At 39.9% G+C, this 13456-nt stretch overlaps 1 protein-coding gene across 3 annotated transcripts in view; it reads right to left on the bottom strand.

The window, feature by feature from the left end:
* Positions 1-11073, bottom strand: part of tnn (tenascin N) — a 39159-nt gene extending 28086 nt beyond the window's left edge. For all 3 annotated transcript variants that reach the window (XM_035947820.2, XM_035947821.2, XM_035947823.2), the window contains exons 1-4: positions 10914-11073; positions 3941-4138; positions 3498-3698; positions 2989-3363 (exon numbers count right to left, since the gene is read on the bottom strand). In XM_035947820.2, the coding sequence (XP_035803713.2) occupies positions 2989-3363; positions 3498-3698; positions 3941-4136 (772 nt within the window). In that variant the 5' untranslated portion in view covers positions 4137-4138; positions 10914-11073. The remainder of the gene's footprint in view (positions 1-2988; positions 3364-3497; positions 3699-3940; positions 4139-10913) is intronic.
* Between the last annotated feature and the right edge of the window lie 2383 nt (positions 11074-13456).

Below are 13456 nucleotides of genomic sequence, written 5' to 3'. Positions count from 1 at the left end.
ACAGCCCCTTGTTGCTACTCCAGGCACGACCATCAACAATCTCAACCCTCAAAAAACATCTGAGAACTGCTGGGGTGAATAAATTAACATATTAAGATCGGAAAAATGGAAAGTAATGATGATTTGTGTCTTCTCTGATTGAAAATTAATGAAATACCATTTGAGGAAGGAAAATGTGAGTGAAACAACATGTCTGGGCTTCATAAAAAGACCGCAAAACTGCAGCAAGTGAACACAAACAGCAAAGTATCAGTGTTTATGTGATTCAATCAGTGTCTCCTTTTTTTGTTTGTTGCTCTGTATCCTATTACCTTTGCCGTCTGTTTTGTTAATATCACATATGTGAGTTAGTCTTGAGCCAGCAGGCAAAAAGAGAAACTTGAGAAAATTGCCAAATATGGTTTAAAGTCGAGGACAAGGTTTAAAAGCTACATTATGTTGAATCTGATCTTTTTAAATGTGTCTATTGATTAAAGGAAACATGTGAGACAGCCAAAGAAGATACAATAATAATGTTGAATCCAAAGCATCTGCGTTGTGTTATTATAACTTCAAGAATCTCACCTGCATTATATTCAGATTACCTCATTAGATGCGGTTGCTTTTTTTTTTTTTTTAATGTAATCTGATGGATAGCCATGAGTTTAGGCTAGTAAAAATATTTTGTATTTTTAAAGCACTGCTGAGTTCTAAGTCACAAGGCATCTGTCTTTGATGATGATCGCAAAAAACAACATTGACGCTCGGAAATTTAACATCATTGGCAAGGAATGAAACTTCACCACAATGGATGGACAGTATATCTAAAGCTATACTTTAAGACTCACTTTAGCATCATCACCCAGAGAGCAGATTGACATCCACCATCCAGGTGTTGAAATGGCAAATATCCACATAAAACAAAGAAAGTCTTCACTGTTTTGCTTGTATACTCTTCTTCTCCTGCTGCTTATTACCACTATTATTTCTAACACCTAAAATCAACACAATGTATTTTTTTTTCTTACCACCCACTTTCAATTCCACCCTGACTTTTCCTCTGACACAATGCCACTGTTGATGTTGGACTCCATTCAACAGCACCTACACACGAAGCTGCAGATCCATCTGTAGCTATTCTCTTCCTTTGGAAAGCAAAGCAAAGTTTGAAGCGACTGAATTATCGTCTAAGGATTGACATGGCTGACCTGCTACTGTGAACTCTACACCAAATGTATCTTCTTCTTCTAATGTATAAAGTTTTGGTGTGGAACCTAAAATGGTTTGTGGAAATGCTTTTCATCCATAAATATCCAATATTCATTTAAAAACAGTAGGTTAAATGCAGAAGAAAAAAACAATAATCTATTAGTCCAAGAGGAAAAGCTCATTTCTGTGTTGTTCACTTACAGCTAAGTCTCCACTGTCGCTGTAGAATTGACTGTTGCAATGTGGACTCAGTGCTCGTGCCTGGAAGCTGCTGCTCACGTTTCTGCTTTCGTGGCATTAAATTGCTGCAAAATGCAATTTTGTACTCCTGAGGCGGTACAGTAATAGAAGGTTTGGTGAGCACTGCATTTAACAGGAAAGGTGATGATTGTTCTGCAGGGTACAAGCCAGATGGCACTCCAAAAAGACTGATGGGTCTTCTTATATTCCTGTGGTATTATGTGACCTGATGTCATAAGTTGTCTGGAGGCCAAAGATGCAGTGGTCATGGGGTCAGCCTGCTGAAAGGGCCCCTTCAGCTGTTATATCTGAAATAACTGCTGGGAGAGATGTTTTGAATACCACAGAAGTAGGTCACAATGGCCATTATGATGACTGAAATCACTTTAGGTTTGGTTAAAAACACTTCCATAATTGAGCTGACCAATCACTGCAAGCAGTTAGCAGCAAGGATTTAGTGGGTGAGACCGATCTTCAAGGGAACTGTTAAGACTGTCAAAGTCAGGTGTTGCAGGCGTCTTATTTTCAGTGGTGCTGAGCTGTTGACAGGACGTTGCAGCAAGGCCAAAGTGACAACTGCCAGTAAAACAACCTGCCTTGTAAACCTGCATGAATACGACTGAATATTACTTGTCAGGTAATTGCCGTTCAAGTAATGCATGAGCCAGGTCTGCTGAAATATGAATGAAACAGATGGTAGCAGATAGCTGACACAAGCAGAACTGCATTACTCTTCAGAATTATTCAGGCAGGTCCTAAAAGTTTTTATTAAATGACAAAGGATGAGAATTTATATGAAGGTGAACTGGGCATTAGGGGCACGTGTTATAATTTTGATGGTCCCCGAGCTCCTTGTGGCATCTGTGCTCTTTGAGATAACAGCTAAAATGCTCACCTTAATGTCAGAGCCACAGAGGTGACTGTATAACAAGGTTAAATGTGAATCTCCAAGTCTCATGAGAAATACACATCAAACTAAATATAAGCTTAGGTTAAAAAATACAGAATAATTAAAAGTTCAAGGTGAAATATGTTGACTCACACACTAGTTGTCTCTACAGAAGTCTCTAGAATGAGGCTGCCTTAGTTCTTGCACCTTATCTACTTTGGGGTCATGGAGTTAAACACTGATTATACGAAAGCTATATTAACAGGTAAAGTCTGAAAACCTCAGAGGGCTGTTTAAAACACTGAAAACACTGTTCTGAAACTATTTCTACAATACTTAAAGGCTATTGTAACCATCTGAATGAATGAATTCCTTCCATAAAAACATCTTTAACCCATTTTCCTAAGTTGTGCCTCTGTGTCGAGAGCCTGAGTGCAATTTTTTCCGGTGGACAACCACAGGACCTTATATTTGAAAAGATATATACGTTAGCTAATGTAAAGAAAAATTATTTACTACGGAATTATGTTTATCGTAACTTTGCAAGTTAAGAAATTAGCAGTTTGTCTTAAAACTGCTGAAGCATAAAACTGTGAAAATGAGGACTAGATAGATAGATAGAATTTTACGTCTTTATCTGTGCAATAAAACCAACATTTTGAATAGCTTACCTAGAGAACAGTCCTCCCCATAAAAGCCTTCATCACAGATGCACTGGCCATCCACACACTGGCCGTTACTGATGCAGTCATTGGGACACTTCTGGATGCTGCAGTCTTCGCCAGTGAAGTGCGGGAAGCACACGCATTTTCCATCGACACACTGTCCCTTGTCATTACAGTTGTCTGGACACATCAGCTGGCTGCAGTCGTCTCCTGTGTAGCCCTGGTGGCACACACATTTCCCATCCACACATCGGCCGTTGTCATTGCACTCGTCAGGGCAGGAGGATATGGAGCAATCTGGGCCTTCCCATCCAGGGTTACAGAGGCAGCTGCAGGTGTCGTGTTGGTAGGAACCATGGCCACTACAGCTGGTATCCACACCTTGAGAGAGAGAGGTACAATGATGTTACTGTTTGTATTTACTTGCAACCCTTTTCACTTGTTTTTTAGCACTGACTTGCCATCTCAGCTTTACAACTATGTATATTAGATTGCAACAGAGCAGTTAGGCCTACCTGCAGCACCGCCTTTTCCACAGCATCCTTGACTGCATTGCGTCTTTAAGTAGTTGACTTCTTCTTCCAGTCCATTGACTCTGTACAGCAGAGATTTAAAGCTCTCTGACTCCTCACAGTCACACTTGGGTGTCTGTAGCCGAATGTTGTGTTTGAAGATAATATCATTCTCTCCATTTGCTGTGGTCTCTGTTTGCAGACCTGCAAAGTATGACCAAATCAAATTTTGAATTGCCAAATGTGCTATAATGGTTCCCAATGGTCATGCACAGAAGTAACAAGCGTTAATCACAATTAAAAAGCAAACAGACCTGAGAGATACTAAGCACTACCTAAATTAATAGAAAGGGTACACACATACTCTTGTTATTATATCTCTCTAATTGTTTTCAGTTGTATGTTCTTTGTCAATCTCTCATTTAGCTCTATATTTTTTTAATTACCTGTGTTGTCCTGCATTGGCACACTTTCTAGTTTACAGCTGGAGCTCCCAGGGATGTCAATTTTATAGACGTGGCTGAAGGTGACTCCCTGCTCTGTGGCTGAGGGGTCTGGGTGGTTGGTGGCGGAGCTGCAGTGTGACAAGGTGCAGAGCAGGGCCAGTAGGCACAGGGCCCTCCACAGGAGTCTAGTGGTCATTGCTAGAGGTGAGGTCAAGAAAAGAGAATGTATTTGTTAATTTGTCTTCACTTTTCTGAAACAAGACAGACTTTCAGTGTGTGCGGGACACACAAACAAAGAATTAGATGTGCACTGACACACACCGCTGATGTGAATCTGGTGGGTTTTGGAGAAAGCATAAGCATTTTAATGTAATTATTTAACCATAAAACTCATAGGGATTGGTTCTTTCAAACCTAGCAGTCCATAATAAAAGTACTGTTTCCATGCAACAGTACAAACAAAGAAGAGCGCACAAAAATAATTACAAAACCAATCAAAATCATTCGATTAATATTGTTTAGAACCCTCTTGTACCACCAAAATACTTCTGGCCCATTAAGGCATGGACACATCCCACCAATGCTCTACTGGACGGAGATTTGGGAGATCTGAAAGCTGGGTCAATGCCTTGGACTTGTTGTGCTCCTCTAACAGTTCTTGAGCAGTCTTGGCAGTGTGGAAGGGCACAATATCCTGCTGGGAGAGGCTGCTCTTGTTGGGGAACACACCTGCCAACAGGGTGGTGTGCTCGGCCTACAGTAATGTTTAGGTAGGTAGTACACGTCAAAGGAATATCCACATATATGCAAGGACCCAATGTTTAGCAGTAGAAAACTGCATTGGAATGACATGATGAGTGTTCACCTGTCAGTTTAGGTTTTAATGTTGGGGTTGGTCAGCGCATTGTACATAACTGAAATCGTATTTTGACCTTTTTATTTACTTTCTGTCTGGGAGTTTTGTTGTCATGGCTAACACAGCTGACACACACTGGCCCAAAAATCACATCCCCATACACAATCAGTGGACAAGAAACAGCTGTAAAATGGATGATATATTTTTCAGAGTGTCAAACCTTTCCCGAAATAACTTCTTTTACTATCATAATTTGATCCCTTTGGCCCAATAGCACTTGGAAAATGTAGTTGAGCCACATGACGAAAAGCCAAGAGGAATCCATTTGGTCAGCCAGCAGAAGTCTCAGACACACAAGCTCTCAACTGGACAGGGACTCTATAAATGCGATCTTGGGCCCAAAACGCAGAGTAAGCAAGAGTAAGCCCATGGAAACATGGAGGAGGGCTTTTTGGTCTGTGGATGAGAATATTTCCCAAAAGGTAGAGATATACATATTATTTTTCAGGTAAAAACACCAAAACTTTCCAAGCTTCTCACAAGTGAATATTTCTTGATGTTTTTTATGATCATAAACATCTTTTGTTTTTGACTTTTGAAACGGCAGTCACTAAAAGAAGAATGAAAGTAATTGACTAGACAATAACACTACAACTCTAAAGAATTAAGCAATTTACGAAATGACAACATTCTAAACTAAAACAGCAACTCAATTTGGACACAGATCCAAATCCACAAGAAGGAGGATGGAGGATCTGTTTTTGTTGATATTCCACTCCGGTGGTGCAAATTAAATTTCTCACAAGTCCATAATTAATCAAGTTGTATAGACAGAAATTCTATGAAGTGAAGTTCCTTGGGGCCATTAAGCAGTTCCCTGTTATTCTCTCTCTTTGTAATCCAGCCTTGTTCGCCCGGCCCTGTCAAAAGCATCAAAAAGAGCAAAGCTAAACACTCCATCGCTGACTGTTAGGCACATGAGATTCTCCCGGAGTGGCATGAGTGAAAGCTTCACAGAGTTGAAATATTCCATCTGTTTTTTAGTGCTGCTTTATACAGTTTGCACAGATTGTATCTTTGGCACAAACTATGTGCAACAGACCACTGAAACTGTAGCCGTTTGTCGTTGCGCCAGACTGAACCTGAGTCTCCGGGTCGAAAGAGGGTCACATTTGTTCTCTCCTCAGTGTCAGTGTTTTATAGAGTGCTGAGGACAGAAATACTGTCGGGACAATACAAGTTACATTACATTCAGTGGGGCACGCTACTGTATATTTAATCACAAGAAACCTGAACCATTATGTCACTCTGTGTGTGTGTTCTTGTGTGTAATGATGCTCCCATTCCAGTGTAAGGCAGCAGAAAGTCAGCAGTCATCACTTTGTCAGAGATCTTTTTGCTCTAAGCCATAAATTGTGCTCAGTCAGGCATTTCTAACCTTCAGAGAGCTCACAAGTGTGATGATGTCATTGTGTCTAATGACAGTGATGTCATGTGAACCTAAAACCTTGCAGCGGCTTCCCCGAGAAACCAAATTACATGCTTTCAAAAATAGTGAGCCTGTTTTAACCTTCAGAGGGCCATTTTTTTGGACTTCGGTCAGAATTTAACTTTTTTGGTGTAAAAGTTTAGAAAGTGGCAGAAGGGAACTTCTGATCTAACTGTGCTGCATTTGTGAGGTCTGTGGAAACAGAAAACCACTAATAGAGTGAATGAAAGTTCTGCAATAAAGTGTGTGGTGCCTGACAGTTGGAAACTACATAAAATTATATAGTAGGACACATGCTTGAATAAATATGTTGGATTTACTTGAAATGACAGGATTATTTGATAAAAAGTAAAGCATAAAAAAGAAAATACTGTGCATACTGAAGCACAAAAGACAGAAGCAGTTGCTGAAATTTTTAGTGGAGACTGATCACCTGGAAATTCCTGCTGTTATGATATCTTCTCATTAAGGATCAAAGACAAAAACAGATGGAAAAGCAGAAAAATGTGCACACAGAGAAACAAATTCTAAAAGTCCTGTTGGACGCAGCACTGGCCAGAATAGTAAGATGTCATCAAGTGGACCCAGAACCTGCCACTCATCTGTGCACCAAGATGACTTCATTTTTAAATGAACAATAATTCTGGGCAGTGATCTCAAGAAATAGAGAATACCTGATACCTTGAGCTATATGTAAATGTATGACATATTTTCAGCTAAGGTGGAAAGCTGCTGCTCTTACTTAACTGGATGCAATTTACTTTCAGCAAAGTTGGCACATAAATCAGATTTACACAGGATGTAACTCAAGTCACTCTGTGATTTAACACGCTCCAGTCTTTCTTTAAAAAGACAAATAGCTGTATAATTACCACGACCTGTTTCTAACTAGTCCAAACTCAATATATTTGACTTTATGTGGTTATTTTAGCTGTCTGCTTTACTGCTGCTGGTCAAAAGCTTGAGGTCGAAGGCTGGTGCCTGTGCAAGCAATCCAAGCTATGACATCACTGGGAAATTGTTTATTTTACCCTCTGAGGCGGTCAAAACTTGGGGTTTAGAGTGTTTTATCAGTGGCCAAAGCTTAATAGAGTAAACCACAGTTGAATTTAGGAGACATTAAGAGAAGGAAATGGAGAGAAAGTAGGGGATGAAAAAAGTGGAAAGTGAGAGAGACGAAGTGAGTGACAGAGAGTGAATAGGTGAGAGCAGGAATGATGGAGAGTGTTGATGAAGTACTGACAGTCTAGCAGTTAGCCACATTATAGACAGTATACTATAGCCATGTGTAATGGCACTGTGCGCTGGCGCACAGAGATGTTTAACAAGCATGTTTATTGCTCTCTGTCAAGGTTTTATTTGATGCTTGCCATTTTCAGGCCTTTATTTCTTATTTCTCTTGGATAAGATGGCGCTGTGACTTTCCAAGCACAGCAGAGGACTGCTGAGAATGTCCTGGTGTGCGAAAGAAAGACAGAAGGACGGATTAATGGAGAGAGGAAATGGGGACTAAGGAGGGAAGTGGGATAGTCACAATTAGGAATCACGGCCATGGATGGATGGATGGAGAGAAGAACAGCTGGATGGACAAGTGATGGAAATAAAAGGATATGTTGAGTTAAGGGTGATAGATAGATAGATAGATAGATAGATAGATAGATAGATAGATAGATAGATAGATAGATAGATAGATAGATAGATAGATAGATAGATAGATAGATAGATAGATAGATAGATAGATAGATAGATAGATAGATAGATACATAGAGTCAATGAATTAATGATGGTCACATGAATAGATGAATGAAAGGATGTGCAAAAAGCAGATATACAGATAGACAGTGATCAATGGATGGATTAAAGTTGAGATGGGTAGATAAGTGGGTGGATCAAATAGATATATGATGAATTAGTTTTATTCATGTGGTTATTGGTTAACTGATGAGTTGAACAGAGGGTTGTTGGATATGAAATGACAGACAAGATTAGGTAAACCAGAAATATTTTGCTGCATTAAGCGACTGTCATGACACAAACCAGGACCGAAGGTTTTTGCCTGATTATTGTAAAAGCAGAGAGGATTCATTGGATCCACTCCAATGACCTGGTAAAGACGTTGAACACAGGTTTGGCATGAATGTCCAGCACATTGATTGACTATCACTCTAGGACTGCAGGACAAAGCAGAAAACCAGAAAAGCTTCAGTCCAGAGGACGCTCCCAGGCATCACCTGGGTCATCCAGACAGTATTTCAACCTGGCCTTCAAGCCCAAAGCAAGTAAAATTCAACACGTCCATAATAAACACAGTTAAAAATTCCTTCCTGACAATAACTTCTCGATGTCAAAGCAGAGCTATGTCAATGGGCCTGTTAAATGTTTGTTGACTACGTGTAATGTGTGTTCACGATTTTATGTGAGGGAGAGAGGGGCAAAGGACCCTGTCCATATGTGTACAGTATGTGAAACCTGCCATTTATAGCTCCCAGGGATGGTGGGAGGAGATCTCCAAAGGTAACAACAGCAATTTAATCACCCAGAGACAATACAGTCTGGATCAACAGACACCTTTCACTAGAGGTATCTTGACAGGCTGTCAAGGATACTTGTGTGTTTGTGTGAGTTTTTAAAAAATCTCTTTCACAGTGTTGGAAACTGGGACTGCATTAAACAAGAGACACGAATAAAGGACAACCGTAAATGAAAGAAAGACAAATAGCTGTCGAAAGTTGTACTGGGAATACAGATAGAGAAAGAGAGCGGCAATAGAAGAAGACTCGATCAGTCTGTACACATTTTCCCCATCCTCTCCAGAGAGCCATTAAGCCTCAGACAAAAGCCCGACTGTTTCACCAGGTTTCAACTCAGGACAAATCTCTCTGGAACAAACCAACAAGCCCGAGGATGAGAAGAAAGAAGGCAATGCCTTTATGTGCGGTTGCAAAAACTTGGGGACGTTCCTCTCCCCTCCTCTTCCTTCCCCACGCAGCAGCTTGCAGACAGAACATGGAAACTAAAATGAATAAAACGAACCTGAAAGCAATTATCGTCTGCGAGCAGAGCTCATATCTTCATGATTCTGCCCACCTCCTGCTGCCATACAAACCACAAAGAGACCTCGATAAGGACCTTGCTTCATCAGACCCACAGAGGCTCCGTTTCCCTCAGTGAGGCTGTCAGATGGAAACCTAACCTGCTGAAAAGGCATTAATAAAACAGCCTAAAATATAAACACAGATCAGTTTTTGAAATAACAAGTGTGCTTGCAATAACTTTCATGTGTCCAGGGGTCATTTTCATTCAGTGGAGGTAAATGAAAAAAAAAGACTCCATAACCAGAGGTTTGATGTTGCCATGAAAGCAGTCACGTTACGCAATCTGAATAGTCTTTATAAGCCATCTACTCAGGGCTGTGGGTCTCTCTCTCTTTTTCTGTCCTTCTATGTTTGCCTCCACCTCTCTCTATCATTTTGCACAGCTGAGGGCCCACATCTGTAGCTCATTTTGCGAGGGGCTTCTGTGTATTCCCTGAGCCAGCACAGTAGCATTAAAAGGTAAATCTACTAGAGCAACAGCCCAGCGCGAATATCCATCACCCCAGCACATAGTTATTGTAAATATTTATGTTATTATCACAGAGGAAAATTAGTGCTGGCAGCTTTGTTGACAGGCAATCTAGGATTATCTACGATACAATGTGGATATGAGCTTGATCTACAAATCGTAAATAATAATTGTAATAGACTTTTACAAATACTCAAAGCTGCCACAGCAGCTCCACAGGGGGATATAATCCTGATGATTTATATTAATGCAATATTCTATTAAATATTCATATTTTTCTGATTCTTTTTTTTAGCAAAAGGGAGTGTCAAATTCAAACTAACTTTGTAATATTTTGTCTGTATTTGTTTTACATTTGCACATGTGCAGGAATTTATCTCAAGACACTTCTCATTATATTTCAACACACCAAGAAAATAATATGCAACACTTTGAGTATGCTTTCATTATGCGCACTGAGCACCAAATGTTCACACAGCTTTCTAAAGTTTGTCAAACCCCACCAACAGCAAGATTTCTTGATTTTTTTTTCATAAACACAGTGCCACCATACATGCAAACCCAAACTACATAAAAACAGCTTCAGTCCTGTGGTGCTTGCTAAATTCTGGGTGTCATGTTAACCTTTAGACTTGTGTAACAGACAGCATTCAAGTCTTGTAAACCATCTCATGGGAGATGTTTGAAAAAGAGGAGAGACGAGATTCAGAGAAACTGAGGGATTTTAAGAAAAGATGACTAAAGGAATGCACAGAGATGGAAGCAAAGGAAAAATTAAGAGCTAAGAAAAAAGCTCTTCCCAGAGCACGGCAAAATTAACAATTATGAAGTGACTGGCATCAAAATTACTTTCATTTAGACCTGTCAATGTTTTGAGTTGTTGCAGAATAAATAACTAAATCTCACAGCGAACTGAGCAAAACCTGCTGGTAAACATTGTAAAATTGTCCCACACCTGCAAGTCAATTGAACTAATGGTGGCAATTCATTAAATCCTTCAAAACAGGACACTTACAATTTAAGTTAAAAAATCCCAAGAATGATAAACAACAAAATTGCCTTACCCTTGAGGGTTTTCTTTAACTTTCTCCTCCACTACCTTCTTTCCTTCTCTCTTTTCTCTGCAGGACAGAGCGTCAGCCACCAAGCCTCTCCCTCTGCCACCTGCTGACTGGCCAGGGACTATGATTCAAAGATCTCTGCGCTACCACTGACTTTTGCGCTCTCCTCCCCTCTACAACTGTTAAAATCTCCCCCAAATGCCTGTAGGCCAATGGGCAGTAAGTTTGGGAGTGTCTCCTCTCCTCTTCTCCTTAAGTGATTAAGTGAAAAGGCTGAAGGACCAGAGGAGGAGGAGAGATAATGAGGAGCAATTACTTCTTTTTTCCCTTTCTGGAGCTAATCACACTTCACCCAAACACACTTCTCACCTTGAGTCGCCATTATCTCAACACTTTCTCCACTTTTCAATGACTTTTTTTTTGTTCTCCTGTTGTGTGTTTTGTTACAGTAGCAGAGAGGGCTGAAATAAATCTCTTTAGCAGAAGGAGTAGGGTCTTCAACATGGGAACTGAATAAAGGTTGGGCTGTAAGGGGCAAGACCGAAGCCAAGAAAAACCCAGAGTGGGGTTAGGATACAAGGTACCACAGGGGAGAAGTTATATCTGACAAAATACATTTTTAAAAATGAAACAGTGCACAAGAAAACCCGAGAGGGAGAAATTGAATTCTAAATGGCATGAATATTGCATTGGCAAACAGATTGTGTTAGAGATGCCGACAAAACAAGAGCACTTTGGGTATTTCCTGGAATAAAACTGTTTGTGGTAAGGGTTCTCTAAAATGGTGATAATAATCACTTTGGAACATTTGTTGTCAGACGTATGGCTGGCACTTAGAAACCAAAATGTCTTGACTTGATTTGACATTTCCGTACGATTCTCTGCGAAATGTTTCTCACATTATTGTTGTGAGACAGGTCGCCGCTAAGCACGCTCTGAAGCCTAACTCCTTCAAGCCGACAGAGAAACCACAGACTTCAAAAACCTACCCCCTCAGACTGTGATCACTTTAAAGCAAACAAAGAAACAATATTCTGTTTCAGATGGTTTCTGTTATGCAAGTATACAGAACAGAATGTGAAACCTCGCAGTGTCAGCTAAGTGCATGCACACACAAACCTGGACAGAAAGCAAACATCTACCACCATGACCATCGCTGAAGACCTCAGGTGTCAAGGTTGGCAGTAGATTACACTGACAGCGGCTGTTTGTTTCTAAAAATATGAGTAAGGCTTCAAATTTCTGTGGGAAACAGTGGACGGAGGAATTGTTCAAGTGAAACTGGAGCTGATGCTGGGGGGTCCGCTGTGGTTGTTTGTACAGAACAAATTCTGCTCTATCTTTTAATTGCACCCCAGACGTAAGTATTTGGTTAATTGGTCATCTTACCCTATATGAAATGAGATGGTTGGCACCAAATCATAGCACTTCGTTATGAAGGAAGGCAGTCAGCATCATAGCAATAACACTGACAGCATCTCATTAAAACTGAGAGAGAACTGGAACTTTTATTTATAGAATTTAAGGGTCACAAATATAAGAGTGTAAATTAGTTTACACAAAGAAGTGCAGTCAATATTCTTGTTTCACTTTCTTGAAATACTGATCTTTTCAGCAGCCCTCTCTCATATATTTCAAAGTCTCGATCCAATTTTGACCCCTTGGGGTGCAAGGCTGTAATCACATCACTAACCTATTTTCACCCGATAGAATTGATATGTTAAACATATTAGCATAATATTGCTCATTTACATATCTAATAGTCAGGGAGCAACATTAGAATTCATTTGGAGTTGTGTTTCTGGCCATGTAAAAAATGTAAGTCTAATTTTCACTCTCCTTCTACACTGGTGCTATGACCTCGCTAAGGAAAAGGGAAGTAACATAAAAACAACCTGATGATCAAGGTTGGACTAAAGTTTAAAGTATTTTTAGTTAATAACATATTTTCTAAAATAAGACAACAAAAAATAAAAAATGGCTGTGAATGCTAGTGAAGAATATATATATAAAACCACTTACCTACTCTGTTTTATAACAAAAGAATCCTGTGGTACCTTACCTTTCAATATGAAATATTTACTGTTGCTGTTTTATGGTTTGGTCATGTTTCTACATATTTACTGGCGGTGCAGAGGTGATGATAAAACACCATGAATGTATTATATGCTTTTATGAACAGCAAACTAAAAGGAAACAAAAGGAAGGAAGGAAAACAAGGAATCAAGGATTAAATTGGTGGCACTTAAACACAAAATAACTCTAAATGGATCATTTCTGTCCTTCGGCACCAGCGTCTGTGGTATCAATAGCAAACTCCTCCCTAAAGTAGGGACAGAGATAAATGACTCTGGATGCTTGATAATGACACAGTCACTGCAGAGAGTTTATTCTAGAAGATAAGATGTAACAGTGGAACATCAGTCCATGTAATGTTCGCTTCAGATTTGGTCCAACAACAGAGCTTCCTACCCATCCCACAAATTTGCACTATCAGAGAACATGTGAAACTGGGACACTTTCAATTACACTGTGCCTTGAGAATA

Source organism: Amphiprion ocellaris, chromosome 10 (assembly GCF_022539595.1).
Source record: "Amphiprion ocellaris isolate individual 3 ecotype Okinawa chromosome 10, ASM2253959v1, whole genome shotgun sequence".
NCBI lineage: Eukaryota > Metazoa > Chordata > Actinopteri > Pomacentridae > Amphiprion > Amphiprion ocellaris.
This window is presented reverse-complemented; position numbering and strand designations above follow the sequence as displayed.